Raw genomic sequence first — 17,238 nt, 5'->3', positions numbered from 1 at the left:
CCTAATTACCAATTTGCTAACCTGTTGGCCATTTCAAGGATCCCGACCCCATAGATATTGTTCGTACAAAAGATACAACAGAGACTATGGCCAGTACCAGCCAAGCTAATTAAAAGGATATAAGAGGGGGAATTGACAAATACAAAACCGAGCATGTTGCACCTGGGATGAGGCCAGCAAGCTTAGCCATTCCAAACAACACCCAGTGAGTTTGATCACTCAAATGACCCCAGTGCTTTACCATCCATCTTGCAACTTGTAAACAAACTCAACCAAAAAAAAAAAGTCTTGGAAACACACTATGTATAAATTGTTCACGACTGTTGCGTCCACTAGATTGCTGCTTCTTGCCCACACACAACCTCGACTCATTAAAGGGATAGTTTAACTTGGCTATGGTACTTCACTAACATAATTGAATTTAAATTATATATATTACCACATTTCAAATATTTTTAGGTATTTGCTTGTCATGCCCTCAAACTTCAATATTCTATTGAACTTCTTACCTTGGGCTATTTAGAGCAGCTCTAATGGGCAGCACAACTTGTATACAATTTTTCTAATCTGCAAATATTAAGGCATTTCAGGGGCATCGAATTGTACTTATATATTATTGCTAGGCATCGAATTGTACTTATATATTATGGCTAGGATGTAGGACAGATTGTGCGGGAAAAGCAAGCCGTGGAGGTTGTTGGTTGTGCCAATTCATTTACATTCCGCATGTATGCAACAGCAGCCAACACAAAATATACTTCTGAATGATAAAGTTTGAACTGATCTGTGAACCTTAGCCGAGTGGAATGGGTTGAGTCTACTTTTGTTGGAACAACAGTGCCCGGACTCTCAATCATCTGATCCAAACAGAGGTGCCAGATTGTGGTGTTTTTCGGCAAGTAAACAAACAAACAAACAAAATGGCATCTACCACTACATGGGGTCAAATATAACGTCATAGTAATTTTAAAAAGAAAAATCCAACTGTTTGAGCTTTGTGGAAGAAGACAGGTACGATTTGAGTTTGACCATTCCAGAGTTGTCACTGCTGTGAATAGACACTATAAAGCTGCCACGTACTTGTAAAGCTACCTGTGGTTCTTGTTTTACTAATTTCGAGATTGGTGTAGCCTGTAGACACTTAGAAGGTGTACAATAATAGCACAGCTGATCACATCTCCCATGGTAACCTGCATTTGTTAAACCTCCTTACACCACACTTTGAGCAGATTCTTTGAAGCATTTATAGAGCTAGCCAGTACAGACAATGAATCCACCTTCTAATTACTATAGACGTACCTATAGTTGATCCGATATCAGTTACATATTAATTGTGTCCCTGCTGAGGTGTAGGCAGGTGAGGTAGCCGCATCGCTAGGTATTTGTATCTGAAGTCACTGAACTGGGAGTTATGTTGGACCGTTAGATGCATTAAAAGCATGCATTAACAGGGTTTGTATGCTATTTAGTTCAACTTATAGTGTACATAGTAAGAGTCCATCCAGTGTAGCTCCAAGTGGATAGCTACTGAGGTTTACTTTTTAGAAACTGGTCAAGCAAGATCGATATACTCTAGTGGAGCAGTCACCCTAATATAGAACACTCACCCTGATACAACATGCAGTCAAGCAAATTTTTAATACAGTACTTTGAAACAAATTTAACAACTTAAATTGCTCTCACAGTCAATCTCAGATGGGCTAGCTTTACCAGGGGAGCATAACCTGACCCCCTGTTGATCCCCTGTTACCAGTGCTTATAATTATACTACTTGTGTTAAGGAGTGAGCAACATGCACAGGAGAACTCATGCTCCCCTCATTTCATCATTACAGTCACCATATGCACTTTAGCTGTATTTTTTTCACATCTTATTCTGTTTATTAGAACTAAGCTGAATTGCAAAGTCACAACTGTTTATATTGGGTATGTAGAACTAGATCAAGCCATCTCTAGCAGGTCCACTCCAGAGCGGTTCAACATGGTTCAGTTTGATACAAGCAGTTCAACATAGTTCAGTGCGATACGGCAAACATTTACACCAACCTGGAAATCGTTTTTTGATTTGAGGACATTCTTTGTGGTGGGTGTGCAGGGAATATTCCAGAGGTTTTACGGTTCCTATGGCTTGGAGGGAAAGGCAGTTGCGTTTCTTTGGCATGCGGAAATTCTTGTGGCTTCAGAGAATGTTAGAATCCCCAAGCATTCCTACCTCCAAGCCTTTGTAGTAAAACATGCTGTATACATCATGTAAAATTGTTGAAAAGGAGCCTATTTGAGAATTAATAGGAGAATCCATGGAACCCTGCACACCTACCAAAACAACCACCATCTGTTGACGGTGGCAACCCGCTCTCAACAGGGTAAGACCTGCTGACCGGGTTAAACTGACAAGCAACATTAAATGGAGTTTAACTAGTTAAACTAGGTTAATGTTGCAGTCAAGCATGCATGAGTGTACTATGATAGTGACTAACCCGAAGCTCCACCATGACTAGGGGGAAGATTGGGCAGGCACACACGTGAGAAGAGTTGGCAATAATTGGAGAATAACATTGCGCATGCGTTACAAGAAAAAGGCGCGTGTAGAGGTGTTAGAACACATGGTGCTACATGGCATAGCGAATCTTGTCCTATCCATACCACTCCCCTCTACCAACTATCTCATGTTAGTATTTTTAGAAGATGATAATCACAAAGAGATTGTTCGGTGGAGTTTAATGTAATGTATTGCCCCAAAAAATAGATAATAAAGAAAAAAGAAAAAAAAGAAAATTAATAACAGAGGTGTGGGGAGGTGAAGCATGCACCACAGACAGTCCCAGCAGAGAGCTTAGTAAATCCCCCATTTTTTTCTATTGTCTTTTCCATCTTGAGGCTAGCTCAGAGTGTGACAGTGCAGGGTTTCTATTAGGAACATTGTGGCATGCGGAAATTCTTGTGGCTTCAGAGAATGTTAGAATCCCCAAGCATTCCTACCTCCAAGCCTTTGTAGTAAAACATGCTGTTTACATCATGTAAAATTGTTGAAAAGGGCCTATTTGAGAACAAATAGGAGAATCCATGGAACACTGCACACCTACCAAAACAACCACCATCTGTTGACGGTGGCAACCCGCTCTCAACATGGTAAGACCTGCTGACCGGGTTAAACTGACAAGCAACATTAAATCATAATCATAATAAATACCTCTAGTGACTAATTGAAAGTTACGCAGTTGCATATCATCTAGACATGTAAATTGGCATACAGCGTATACATATATATTAATGTTTCTATTTTCTCTTGGAGAAGTATAGGTAAGCAATATATTTCATGAATAAAAACTGGTAAAAAGCTTAAGCCACATAAAATGGGTACTAATGTACATGATTTTAGGTAATGCATAGGGTTGTAGTGAACTACTGTAAGAATGAGAATTCTCTTAGCAGACACCTCTTTTATAAGACTACTTTGCTATAGTGGCCACATTTGCTAGGACCCAAACATGGCCAAGGCATAGTCTGTGACCTCAATATGCTATTAAATTTGTCAATTCACCTTTGATGCAGTATGTATTAGTTCACCAGTAATAAATTATGCTATTATAAAAAGGTTTTTCATAATTTTACACTGTAAAAACATTAAAACAAGGGAGGTCATCTACACCTGCAGCTATAATAATGATAATAATAATGAACTTTACAGTGTACATATACATACATACATACAAGTTGCAAATGTTGGTATGATAGAATCGGCATATGTGGCAGCACACTGATGGTCCACTGACATCCTGTGTCAGTGGCCAGAAGCTAAATTGTAGTAGTGATTAGCTACAAAGTTTACTTACTTGATTACTTAAAGGGGGGAAATTAACAGTTAAAGGGAGTTGAAGTTAGGTTGGTGGGGGATCTGTGAACACTTTGAGCATGGACATAGAAATGAAAAAGTGCAGGTGTTGTTGGAGGTAAAATTGGCAGTGAAATGGTTCCACAGATAATCTAAAAGTTTGGCCTTTATCTTGAGTGGGTTGTCCTGGTAGTTGATAATGGGAAGGGCATTCCAGATGCGAGGAAGCCGGTTAAAATAGAAGTTACTAGTGGAATTGTCAAGTGATCTTGTTTGGAGTAGCTTGTTTCCAGAAGCTAGACGTGTGTGACCAGTTGCAAATTTAATCAAATTGTTGATGTCAAATCCATTGTGAGGGTGGTGGAGATTTTTAGAAAGAACATCACATCATTTACATCAAGGATGTACATCAGGGGTAGCATATCGAGTTTAATAAGATGAGAATTGTAGTCAGTAGAGTAATCATTTAGAATGTATTTAGTTGCACACCTCTGAACACGTTCCAGTTGCTGAATGTGCTTAATTAGGTGGGGTTTCCAGGTGACCGAACAGTAGAAAAACTGGGATCTAACAAGAGAGGTATATAGTCGAGATTTGGCTTGGACGTAATTTTGTAGGGAGAAAGTTCTTCTTAGAAGTCCAAGTACCTGTGAGGATTTGGAGATAATGTGGTTATAGTGAGCATCCCATGATAGGTCGCTTGATAACATAATTCCTAGAGCTTTGTATGTATCAACACAAGAAATCTGTAGGTGCCGATATTGTAAGATGTTGGAGATTTCCTTTTAAAAGATAGCAGAGAGATTTTTGATAGACCGAATAGAAGATTGCAGTGGGTACTCCAAAAGTTTAAATTATTTAAGTCTTCTTGAAGTTTAAATGAATCTAGTGGTGAGATAGTTTTGATGCATTTGGTGTTGTCTGCAAATAAAAACAATAGACAAAATTTAGTGATGTCCAGAATATCATTAACATATATGATAAATAGAAGTGGGCCAAGTATACTTCCCTGTGGGATTCCTATTCTAATTCCTACTTCAGTTTTGGTTATATATACTATTGACAGACTGTATATGGAATTAAAATGTTAACTAGTGTATCAGCAGGTGTAAATGACCTCCCTTCTTTCATTGCTTTCATTTCTATGATCCCTAGTTACGTAAATGTAAAATTTCCTTACTCTCATTTACATGTAATTATGTATATAGCTGATATGTTAGTGACAGAATATTTTCAAAATATACTTTTCTTGTGTGCCATTATTAGATTCTTCATTATCACTTGGATGAGCAAGAAGTAGCATTTGTTGCTATAACAAACCACATTTTGGATGCAGCAAAGACAAACAGAGCTGTTAGTTTATTTAGACCAACTGCTTCACAGGTATGAATATAAAACTTATGTACTTGTCACTATCTCTATAACATTCAAATGTTAGCAGTTAATATTAATCTAATCCAAAACAGCCAAGCTGTAAAAAAAACAGTGCGGCCCTGAGAAAGGCTATGGTGAAAAAATATGTGAAATCCAAGGTGGCGGCCAAGAAATGGCTGTGATGGTAGGTTAATGGTAAAAATTTTAATAACGACAATTCAGGTGAATTTTGTGCCAAGACCTAGCGGCACCAAATTCACCTGAATTGTTGTTATTAAAATTTTCACCATTAACCTACCATCACAGCCATTTCTTGGCCGCCACCTTGGATTTCACATCTTTTTTCACCATAGCCTTTCTCAGGGCCGCACTGTTTTTTTACAGCTTGGCTGTTTTGGATTAGATTTCACTTCTTTTTGTATTTGTATACCCCAAAGCCGGCCTAAAGCCGGCCTATGGCCGGCTTTAGGGCTTTTTAACCTGTCATTTTTTCTTTACTACAGGAAGAAGAAAAGATGAAGCAGGGTGATTTCTTTGTAGCTAACCTCTCTGCAAGGTGGTCCTTCTAGCTGATCTCTCTACCGGATGACTTGTTTGTAGCTGAACTCTCTACAGGGTGATTTGTTTGTAGCTGAACTCTCTACAAGGTGACTTCTTCTAGCTGATCTTTCTACAGGGTGATTTGTTTGTAGCTGAATTCTCTACAGGGCAATTTGTTTGCAGCTGAACTCTCTACATGGTAGTTTCTTTGTAGCTGAACTCTCTACAATGTGACTTCTTCTAGCTGAACTCTCTACAGGGTGACTTGTTTCTAGCTGATCTCTCTACAGTGTAACTTGTTTCTAGCTGAACTCTCTACAGGGTGATTTGTTTGTAGCTGAACTCTCTACAATGTAACTTCTTCTAGCTGAACTCTCTACAGGGTGATTTGTTTGTCTCTACAGGGCAATTTGTTTGTTTGCAGCTGAACTCTCTACATGGTAGTTTCTTTGTAGCTGAACTCTCTACAATGTAACTTCTTCTAGCTGAACTCTCTACAGGGTGACTTGTTTCTAGCTGAACTCTCTACAGGCTGATTTGTTTGTAGCTGAACTCTCTACAAGGTAACTTCTTCTATCTGATCTTTCTACTGGGTGATTTGTTTGTAGCTGAATTCTCTACAGGACAATTTGTTTGCAGTTGAACTCTGTACATGGTAGTTTCTTTGTAGCTGAACTCTCTACAATGTAACTTCTTCTAGCTGAACTCTCTACAGGGTGACTTGTTTCTAGCTGATCTCTCTACAGGGTGACTTGTTTCTAACTGAACTCTCTACAGGGTGATTTGTTTGTAGCTGAACTCTCTACAAGGTAACTTCTTCTAGCTGATCTTTCTACACGGTGATTTGTTTGTAGCTGAATTCTCTATAGGGCGATTTGTTTGCAGCTGAACTCTCTACATGGTAGTTTCTTTGTAACTGAACTCTCTATATTGTAACTTCTTCTAGCTGAACTCTCTACAGGGTGATTTGTTTGTAGCTGAACTCTCTACAAGGTAACTTCTTCTAGCTGATCTTTCTACAAGGTGATTTGTCTGTAGCTGAATTCTCTACAGGGCAATTTGTTTGCTGCTAAACTCTCTACATGGTAGTTTCTTTGTAACTGAACTCTCTACAATGTAACTTCTTCTAGCTGAACTCTCTACAGGGTGATTTGTTTGTAGCTGAACTCTCTACAAGGTAACTTCTTCTAGCTGATCTTTCTACAAGGTGATTTGTCTGTAGCTGAATTCTCTACAGGGCAATTTGTTTGCTGCTAAACTCTCTACATGGTAGTTTCTTTGTAGCTGAACTCTCTACAATGTGACTTCTTCTAGCTGAACTCTCTACAGGGTGACTTGTTTCTAGCTGATCTCTCTACAGTGTAACTTGTTTCTAGCTAAACTCTCTACAGGGTGATTTGTTTGTAGCTGAATTCTCTATAGGGCGATTTGTTTGCAGCTGAACTCTCTACATGGTAGTTTCTTTGTAACTGAACTCTCTATATTGTAACTTCTTCTAGCTGAACTCTCTACAGGGTGATTTGTTTGTAGCTGAACTCTCTACAAGGTAACTTCTTCCAGCTGATCTTTCTACAAGGTGATTTGTCTGTAGCTGAATTCTCTACAGGGCAATTTGTTTGCTGCTAAACTCTCTACATGGTAGTTTCTTTGTAGCTGAACTCTCTACAACGTAACTTCTTCTAGCTGAACTCTCTACAGGGTGACTTGTTTGTAGCTGAACCCTCTACAGGGTGATTTGTTTGTTGCTAAACTCTCTACAAGGTAACTTCTTCTAGCTGATCTTTCTAAAAGGTGATTTGTCTGTAGCTGATATCTCTACAGGGCAATTTGTTTGCTGCTGAACTCTCTACATGGTAGTTGCTTTGTAGCTGAACTCTCTACAATGTAACTTCTTCTAGTTGAACTCTCTACGGGTGACTTGTTTCTAGCTGATCTCTCTACAGGGTGACTTGTTTCTAGCTGAACTCTCTACAGGGTGATTAGTTTGTAGCTGAACTCTCTACAAGGTAACTTCTTCTAGCTGATCTTTCTACAGGGTGATTTGTTTATAGCTGAATTCTCTACAGGGCGATTTGTTTGCAGCTGAACTCTCTACATGGTAGCTTCTTTGTAACTGAACTCTCTACAATGTAACTTCTTCTAGCTGAACTCTCTACAGGATGACTTGTTTCTAGCTGATCTCTGTACAGGGTGACTTGTTCCTAGCTGAACTCTCTACAGGTGATTTGTTTGCAGCTGATCTCTCTTACATGGTGGTTTCTTTGTAGCTGAACTCTCTACAAAGTGACTTCTTCTAGCTGATCTATCCACAGGATGACTTGTTTCTAACTGAACTCTCTACAGTGTGATCTGTTCATAGCGGAACTTTCTACTGGGTGATTTGTTTGCAGCTAAACTCTTTGCATGATTGTTTCTTCGTAACTGAACTCTCTACAAGGTAACTTCTTCTAGCTGATCTCTCTACAGGACAATTTGTTAGTAGCTGAATTCTCTACAGGGTGATTTATTTGAGGTGAACTCTCTACATGATGGCTTCTTTGTAGCTGAACTCTCTATTAGGTACCTTCTTCTAGCTGATCTGACTACAGGGTGACTTGTTTGTAGCTGAATTCCCTACAGAATAACTTGCAATGTAATATAACTGATTAAATTATACATGCAGCTGAATGCTTTATTAGGGTGATTGTTCTATTAGAGTATCTCGATCTCGCATTTGCTGCACGTAGTTGCCTTTCGAATCATAACTCAGTGATTTGTAATGCGATTCTTCTGTACTACTGCAAGAACTTTCTATGATGATTATTCCAGCTACATACTGATTTTCAGCTTGTTGCTCTAAGCGGTTTGCCTAGTAGACACGAAAATTAATAGTTTTTTTATTCATAAAAATCGATCGCGTAATTTTGACACAGGTTGGGTTTTGTGTCATATCTCCATGGTCTTTATCCCGATTCCTTTCAAACCACAAAAAGGCACTCCTACGATGGTTGCTCCATCTACATATCAATTTTCAACTGATTCCTCCAAGGGGTTTACCCTGTAGGCGTGACAGACCTTCGACCTTATTTTACGCAAATAATCGGTCATAACTCCATGAATGTTCATCGGATTCCTATCAAAGTTGGTACGGAGATCCGCCTTAATGAGCCCTTTAAGTGTGCCAAATTTTAGCCCAATCCGAGCACGCATTCGTGTTTTATGGCGAATTTTGCGAAGTGTGCGAAATGAAGAAGATGAAGAAGAAGAAAACGAAGAAATTAAAACGAAATTTTGTTCGCTCGTATCTCGGAAATGGCTGGAGCGATTTTCTTCAAATTCGGTATGTAGACTCCCCTAACAGGGCGGCACGTCTCTAGCAAATTTGGTTCCAATCGGATAAGGAATCACAGAGCTACATAGGTGTGAAAATTGCGTTTTCTTTCTTCCTGTTAATATACTCACGGTGTGGCACGCCGGCTTCTTGGGCCGCACAACACACTATCGTGTGTCTTGATTAACCCACTCACTGCGAAAACCACCACACTGCCTGCCTACCTGACCACAGTCGCAAGTCTAGAAGCCAAATGAAGCAGCCCACAGCCACCATTTACGCTACAATAACAAATTCACCAGTGGGATGTGCCTTTTGGGGTCCTGACGTGTTTGTGCCCTCTGCACCTTGTCTTTCCTTTTATCTTCAATCAGGCTCATCGTTTTGTTGTTGTTGCAATGAAACCATATTGAGGCGTTAATTTTCCATATCAACAATTCCCTTGAGCAGCATATTTAGATACCGCAAATTTATTTAAACGCTTACATTGGTAGATACCTGTAACTTAATGATAGCTTCAATGCCACGCCTATTAATTTGTTAATGCGATCTTCGTTGATTAATAACGATCAAACACTGAGACCATATCTCTTAACAATCTATCACAATGATGACACCTCTGTAAATTGGCCTAGCTGCATTTCATTATATTAGCACAACGAAAATATAAAATTGTGGCACACCCCTTGCTGACTTGCGATACTCTAATACAGCAGTCACCCTAATAGAACAAGTATAGCTGTATGCTATAACAAAAAGCCAAACAAACTAGTTTATTAAAATTAAAAATGAAGTAGAGATCCAAGCAATAAAAAGTAGTGAAACAAGAGATGAATGATGGTATTACAGCATAGTTTGGTGGGGAAATTCCCTACTTTGGCATTGAACACAATGATTGTCATAATATTCCAATGTAGAGATTTTCCCACCGAGCTACGTATGCTGTAATACATTCATCTCTTGTTCACTACTTTTTATTGCTTGTCATTTTTAAATTAATAATTTAGTACATGTAGTATATCTGCATGGAAAATTCCTACATTGGCATGATATCACAATTGTTTTGTTCAATGCCAAGTAGGGTTTTCCCACAGAGCTATGTTATAATATCATCATTCATAATCCTTTTTATCACCTGGATCTTACTTCATGTAAAACCTGCTAAATAGAATCAAGTAAAATCTTGCACCAGGTCATATGCTGTAAATGTATTTATAGATGAGCGAAAAACACGGAGAGAGGAGTTACATATATTTTTACATGAGTAGTGAACTTCTGTTTACTAACATTTTTGGGTGATAACAAGCTATGTATATATGAGTGGAAATTGCATTTTGTTTTCTGTATAATGTATAATTATGTGTCCTGTCCCTGGAGTGGCTTCCCTTGGACACACAATGCATTGTCATGTATCTTAATAATTTGATACTACTTGTTACATGCAGGAAGACTTACAGACTCTTGCTAAAGGCTGCCTATGTGCTAATCCTGACAGACCACCATCAGAACTTAGACATGCTTTAGAAACTATTGTGAAATTGTGTCCTGCATATTGCAAAGTTATGAAGGATAAACGGTTAGTTATGTTTCATAAAGGTATTGCATTATCTCTTCATTTTTATTTATAGTTTTGAAAAGTTCTTTGGTTTAAGAGATTTTATTCATTTTATCAACTACATCAGACGATGTCATAATGGAAATATTACTCCACAACTTGTTCTACAATCACTGGAACGAAACTTCAATGGTTGTGAGGGCTTTGAAGAACTTTGCAAAATGTTTTTAACAGAAGTATGTATACGTATTTGGAACTAACTGTTTATTGCATTGTTGTTAGTAAGTACTAATGCATTTTAGTGGGTACGCATACATATTATATATATCTACATTAATTCATGCCATTATAGGTTGACTCAACTTTAGATGATTTAAACCGAAGAACGATTATTGATATCCTACATAGTAGTCTTGATGATAAATCATATAGCAATAAAGCTGCACAAGTGGGCCTGATTAGAATAAAAAATAAAACGTTGCATGGTGATAAAGGACAAGATCATCATGATACTCAAAATGAAGTCCGTTACAAATTAATCATTGATCCCAGTGAAGACGAGTCAATAACTCAACTATTGTTTATGTTTGGCATTCTTAAACGTGAAAAGACTCGTACGTACATGTGCAGTGACTTTCCTGGTGATGGCCAACTACAAAAAGTAAGTGTATATACTTTGTATGCAAGACATCATTCTGTATTAATGTTCGTAGATCAACACAATAGCTGCAATTAGGCATTCAGCCATTGAGGGTCACACTGTAATTATGAGGCAAACAGATGATATCCATGAGAGTTTCTATGATCTCTTCAACCAACACTTCCGCAGAATTTATGACCCTTCTGAATCTGTTCCTCGATACTTCACTAATATTGCTATTGGGGCTCACACCAAACCATCCAGAGTTGACCGAGAGTTTCAGTGTATAGTGGTCATCAAGGAGTCAGAAATTAAGAACACTCCTGCTCCATTCCTGAATAGGTTTGAAAAGTATTTTATATCACATGAGAATTTGCTGAATTTAGTACTTGATGCTCTTCCACCCTGTTTAAGAGTAATAGCAAAGATTACCTATAATAAGGTAAGTAATTAGTAGTTTAAATATGTGTAAGTAGCTAGTCTCTTTACTAATCAATATGTAATGATTAAACATAGTTAAGGATAATTGATGATTTTAGGTTGAAGAGTTCTTTTCATTCTTGGATCCCAATTCCTTTTATGGTGGAAAGAAAGAAACTGTTTGCTCACTGTTACTAGGTATCCTGCCAAAGCCAGGACACAAATATGAGCCACAGTCTCAATCACTTGTACCAGTTCATGAGGATAATACAGATGGTACGAGTACTGGTCAATTAGGTACTTCGTTTGTTGTCACTCCACAAAGCTCATCCAAGAAAACACTACTGCTCCAAATATTACTCAAATGTCTCCATGAAGTGGGCGGATTCTGCTATATGATGGTAAGTAAGGTAAACGGTGTGTGTATGTGTATTATATACCTGTGAACACAATCAGGGAGAGTTGGAGAAATACAAAATGGACATTCTACAAGAGTTGGAGCATAGTCGGGAAACTTTGAAGGAGGTAGAGCACAAGAGGGAAACTCTGCAAGAGTCAAAGAAGCACAATTCGAAGGAACTGGAGCATGATGCCAATAATATAATCAACCTTTTAGCAACTGCTGGTTCAGAATTCTGTGGTGTGGCTGAAGAGCTTGAAAATTGTGAACCAGATGCTATATCACAATGGGTCGCTGAAGCACTAGACCTAGTATACACTGGAGCTGCCCCACCAAATATTGATACAACGGATTATAAAGATGATGATTTTGCGACTCTAGGAGCTAGCAAGGGAGCCTGTATGATAACAGCATTAATTGCACAATGGCTGGTGAGGTTTATGTGTAAGAAACTGATGCAGTTAATGACCCCAGAAGCTGCCATAGTAAAACGAAAGTATGTATATAAGCATTTGGCTATGCAAAACTTGTGATAATAATTTTATATAGGAGCATTCCTATTCCCTATTTGGAAGCATACTTGAATTTTCAAAGTCATTTCAGCTTAAAAGAATTTATCAAAAAACAGATGTCCATTCTTAATATGTGGTGAGCTCACCCTGGTTTCAGCTTAAAATCAATTACAATTTGTATATTCTTCTGTAGTAACGAGGGTGAAGTAGCTACAAAATTGATTTGCTATACTCGGTCTAGTTCATCAGTCCATCAGTTACCAGCTGTGTATCCCAGGTCAACATTGTCTACATCTAAAGAACTCGAGAAAATAATCACACAAATGATATGTGAACAGGTTTTTGTTCTTGTTTTTCTATGATTTGTGCATAGTATGTGCTTTTACAGGCTGAAGTCTTATTTCTGTGCAAGTTTTCAAGCATTACCTCACAAACTGCTTTTAAGTTGCAATTGCAGTCATTTGTACGATCTCATCAACGTACTGTGTTTGTTTTGGTAAGATTGCTATGCAAACTCAGGATTATAATGGTGTGCCATATTACTATTTAGTAGGGATCATATAGCTTGCATTTTCAACCAAAATATTATTAACCATAAACCACCTTTACATCAGCGTCACAATGCTTTGGCAATATTGGAAAAGTGCAATTAATCCAAACACTCCTATATTCAAAACAACCTGATATGTTCACCATAAGTCTACAAAATTTATATAATGGAGTTTTCTGCTGACTAGCTATATCTTATGACAAGAACAAATCAATGACAGCTAATTCTAAGGCTTGCTTTTTTCACAGTTAATCATCAGCAGTTTGGTCTGACATGTACTGTTTAGCATACTAGAATGCATTCATTCAATGCATTATTATGCATGCACTTATAATTACCTTTGCTACCTGCACAAGGCATCATTCTGCATGTGAATAAGAATAAGTGGGAATTGTTCATGATTTTTACGTCATATCTCCAATGGTTGGAGTAAGCAAATTGATTTACAGGCTCGCTGTTATCCATATGTAGGGCTGTTTAGTAGGCAGAACACAGTTGAAAACTTAGCAAGTCAGCTACTTATGATAACTTTCTAGTAATTAGCATTGTGAGCCAGCATTTGTTTTGCAGTTATAGCCTGGCTTTTTTCTTTCCTTTGATGTGGTGTAGGGGTTTACAAAGAATAAATAATGTCATGCATGTTCACAAGTAAGCATACATAAATTAGGATAGGCTACTGTGCAGTCTATTTCCGGTTGGTTGACTAGGGAAACAGCATTAAAAGTCACATATTTTTGTATTTGGCGTACATGGACAACCAACTTGAAATAGACTGTTGTAGGGAACAGAAACAAGAGAGATTATCACCTGATATGCACAGTTGATCAGTTTACTTTGTTAATTGTATTGGCAAATATTTGGATTAAATTTGGACATCAGATAATGATCCATTCAATGCTTTTTATTTTAAATTTTCTAATTTTACCTTATACATATGATTCTCCAGGTTGTCAATATGCAAGAGACAAGTCATCAAATTATTAATCACATTAGGATAATGATTGAGGAGGCTGAGAACATTAATGGAAAGGCAAATGTCAGTAGTAAATGATTTAGTTAAGTGTATCTATTCACTATTTGGCCAATTCCAAATTTGTTAAACTGTTTTCCTTGTTTAATTCCATTGCAGAAATTATTTGTCCTTCTACTACACTTTCCTCCACTGATGTTCTATGATCCATGTTATCCATCTCTGTTCCTACCTGGTTGGGATCACTACTACCTGGACACTATTTATCAGACTAACAAGTCATCCCTGGTGGACACAAAGTATGTGGAAAAATCAATCTCACAATATGTTTAAATTACTCAAATTGTGTAGGGAATGGTTTAGAGAGTCTTGCTTATTTGCTAAAGAGCCTTCTGTATCAAACGGAAAGCTTGATGATCCAATGAACAAACTTGATGATACAATGTGCAAACAATTACAGGAATTGCTAAATGAGCCTGAAAGTATTCAAATTATTGCATCAAGGTTCTGCAGTTGAGTTCATTACAATCTTATTTTATGTTTATGCCTGCAGGATTTTACTAAATGTTGGTTCTAATGAGTCACTTGATTCATTTTCTGATATTTCAACTAAATCCAGATATTTGAGAAGACTACTAATTGAAAAACAACTTGGACTTATTTTCTGTCTCAAATTCAAGTTAGTAACTATATACTTAGAGCATTTAAAGTGATTTAAAATGGTCTCTTTGAATTATGCTTACTTGTAATTGATAATGATAAATTATAAATTATGAAATACATGGTATTACATTTTTGTATAAATATTACTAAACTGGCAAAATTTTCTTACTAAACTTCCTTGGCCTCAATGGTGTGTTGTGAGGCCAAAAAAGCTGGCTCATTACACCATTAACAGGAAGATCAATAAGCAATAGGTGTAGTCATCACATCATTAAGGTGCTCACAGATAGGTCAACCTGCCCAGTATATTGCCACACCAACCGCTGTTAATAACCTATTTGTTACCATTTTTTTTCTTTGCTGTCAGGTCTTACTGGAAGCCATCAGTGATGGGTGATCATCTTGAACAAGCTGCACAATTTGCCAGGAGCAGGGAATCTACTTTGAATATAACAGATGCCGTATGTGTATAGTTACATTTGTAATACACTACATATAATGATTAAATTTGTGTATATATGCAAATTTAGGTGGACTCAATGTACAAGACAGCATTCTTTAACTTCATAGCATATATGGTATACCAGATCAGTAAAAGTCATGGACTTGAGTTACTATTTGGCACCTATTGTGATGATGCCACTCTGGATCTGTTTCTTAAACTACTGGAGATTTATCCCGTTCCCAAGTTATCTGAAATAAAGGTGAACGAAATTCTTGATCTGTACCATAAAATGTTTGCTATTTTTTTACAGGCTTTCAACAATACTTGGGATTGTCGTGTGCATACTGTTAGTAAAATTGGTTATATACCTCAGTTTCCTTTCTTTAAAGAAGTGTCTACTTATATTAATTACATGATTGAACAAAATGTTGCTGAAGTCAATGAAAGTACCAACATCTTGGAAAATGGTAGTGCTTCAGAAATAAAAGGTGGTGAGGCTGAAACTGTAGCTTCACATCATGTTGCTTGTAGCTAATATCTGAAACTATTCTTTCAGACATTCATTAATCATGTTTTACATACCTTAGAAAATGCTATGCATAGTATGCTTTGATCTTCGACAGATAATGAGGTCTTTAAAAACCATGAAGAAACCTGCTAGTAGTTTTCTAAAAGGGTTAGAAACCTGCTAGTCGGTTTCTAAAATGGTTAGAAATCTGCTAGCAGGTCTCTAACTACCTTAGTTAGAAACCTGCTAGCAGATAGACCTCAGCACTGCAAATCTCACTTTCGATCATTGATTTGCTATGCATGCGCTGCAAAGCATATAGAGGCTAATAGCCCATAGACCAACAGAGCTTGACCTACTCCATTCCTTTTATAAGCACACCTACACCAATTCAATTATGGGAGCTAGACTATAACGTTGTAGGTACATTTGCCATCATAAACGGAGAATTCCAGAAATATAACAGAGTTCTATTTAATGCCTGTCAGTGTTTCAAGCCTGTTTAATATGCTTTTACTGTACTTTAAGCAGACTCCCTATAAGCTTTCTTGTAGAATGTTTATTTGTTTCTTATAAAAAATAGTTATATAGGTGTGAAATTGTGTATATACTGGCTTAGTCACGAAAGGCCTAGCGCCAGACCAAGTATCATTAACCATTGACAACAATGTTACCACTAACTTTAAACCCTTGGTAGTGCTGGCTTTAACTTTATTGTCACAGTAGCTATCACTCTTTGTTTGATCCACCAGCTAACAGAAGCAGCAATAGTGTAGCTAGCTACTAGCTTTAATTCGAAAACACATTAGTCTTCTCTACTGGTCGCATGACTTGTTTTAACATTGTGACAATTTTGAAACAACATATAACTCAATCCCACAATGGTTCCACCTACATAGCGATATATATATAATGCCCGCATTTTCTAAGTTGGTTAGAAACCACGCCCTCGGCTCTTCGTGTTTTAGAAACCTCGCTTCGCTCGGTTTCTAAAACCACGAAGAGCCTCAGTCTAGGTTCCTAACCTATACTTAGAGGCCAAGGGCTACAGGTCTGAGGGGTGTAATGCGTTAGTAGTACTAATTGTAAAGATCACCAAAGTTTGGAACAATTGATAACAGAATAGTGTCTCACTACCCTCACAGCCCCTTGGAGGCATTGGTTAGGTAAAATAAGCTTTCTGTAATTTTTTTATTAATTAGAATTTTGTATTGACTTATTGGGTCAGTAACTGATGCCTTCAGATGTAACTCATCATTGGCAACATCTACAAGTTTGATTTTGTCACAATTAGACACTCTCTGACCAGACACATGCCTTTAGTGTTCTGCAAGAGGCTCAGTGGACTCTCTTTTGCATGGACTCACTTTTGTCCTTCCTTTGCCTCATTTCTTTTCACTTTTACCGGCACTCAATGTTGAAGCAAAGATTGTCTGAAAATTCTGACTGTAGGAGAACTGTTCCCCATCATATTAATTGAGGCTGTGCTATAGGCAGACCCTAAAGCCAATTTTGGGGCT

At 37.6% G+C, this 17,238-nt stretch overlaps 2 protein-coding genes across 2 annotated transcripts in view; both read left to right on the top strand.

Annotated features, from left to right (window-relative positions):
- Positions 1-12,603, top strand: part of LOC136264789 (putative uncharacterized transmembrane protein DDB_G0290641) — a 79,643-nt gene extending 67,040 nt beyond the window's left edge. The window contains exons 21-27 of the mRNA XM_066059558.1: positions 5,098-5,214; positions 10,501-10,631; positions 10,684-10,846; positions 10,963-11,271; positions 11,324-11,692; positions 11,790-12,071; positions 12,127-12,603. Coding sequence (XP_065915630.1) covers positions 5,098-5,214; positions 10,501-10,631; positions 10,684-10,846; positions 10,963-11,271; positions 11,324-11,692; positions 11,790-12,071; positions 12,127-12,603 — 1,848 coding nt within the window. The remainder of the gene's footprint in view (positions 1-5,097; positions 5,215-10,500; positions 10,632-10,683; positions 10,847-10,962; positions 11,272-11,323; positions 11,693-11,789; positions 12,072-12,126) is intronic.
- Positions 12,604-12,893: 290 nt separating this feature from the next.
- The window catches only part of LOC136263069 (uncharacterized), a 28,849-nt gene continuing 24,504 nt past the window's right edge, over positions 12,894-17,238 (top strand). The window contains exons 1-9 of the mRNA XM_066057524.1: positions 12,894-12,920; positions 12,971-13,078; positions 14,079-14,168; positions 14,262-14,401; positions 14,454-14,606; positions 14,656-14,781; positions 15,133-15,226; positions 15,296-15,469; positions 15,521-15,698. Of these exons, the coding sequence (XP_065913596.1) occupies positions 12,906-12,920; positions 12,971-13,078; positions 14,079-14,168; positions 14,262-14,401; positions 14,454-14,606; positions 14,656-14,781; positions 15,133-15,226; positions 15,296-15,469; positions 15,521-15,698 (1,078 nt within the window). The 5' untranslated portion in view covers positions 12,894-12,905. The remainder of the gene's footprint in view (positions 12,921-12,970; positions 13,079-14,078; positions 14,169-14,261; positions 14,402-14,453; positions 14,607-14,655; positions 14,782-15,132; positions 15,227-15,295; positions 15,470-15,520; positions 15,699-17,238) is intronic.

The sequence above is a fragment of the Dysidea avara genome, chromosome 8, assembly GCF_963678975.1.
Source record: "Dysidea avara chromosome 8, odDysAvar1.4, whole genome shotgun sequence".
In the NCBI taxonomy this organism is placed as follows: Eukaryota; Metazoa; Porifera; class Demospongiae; order Dictyoceratida; family Dysideidae; genus Dysidea; species Dysidea avara.
The sequence above is the reverse complement of the archived record's forward strand: the minus strand, read 5'-3'. Positions and strand labels throughout refer to the sequence as shown.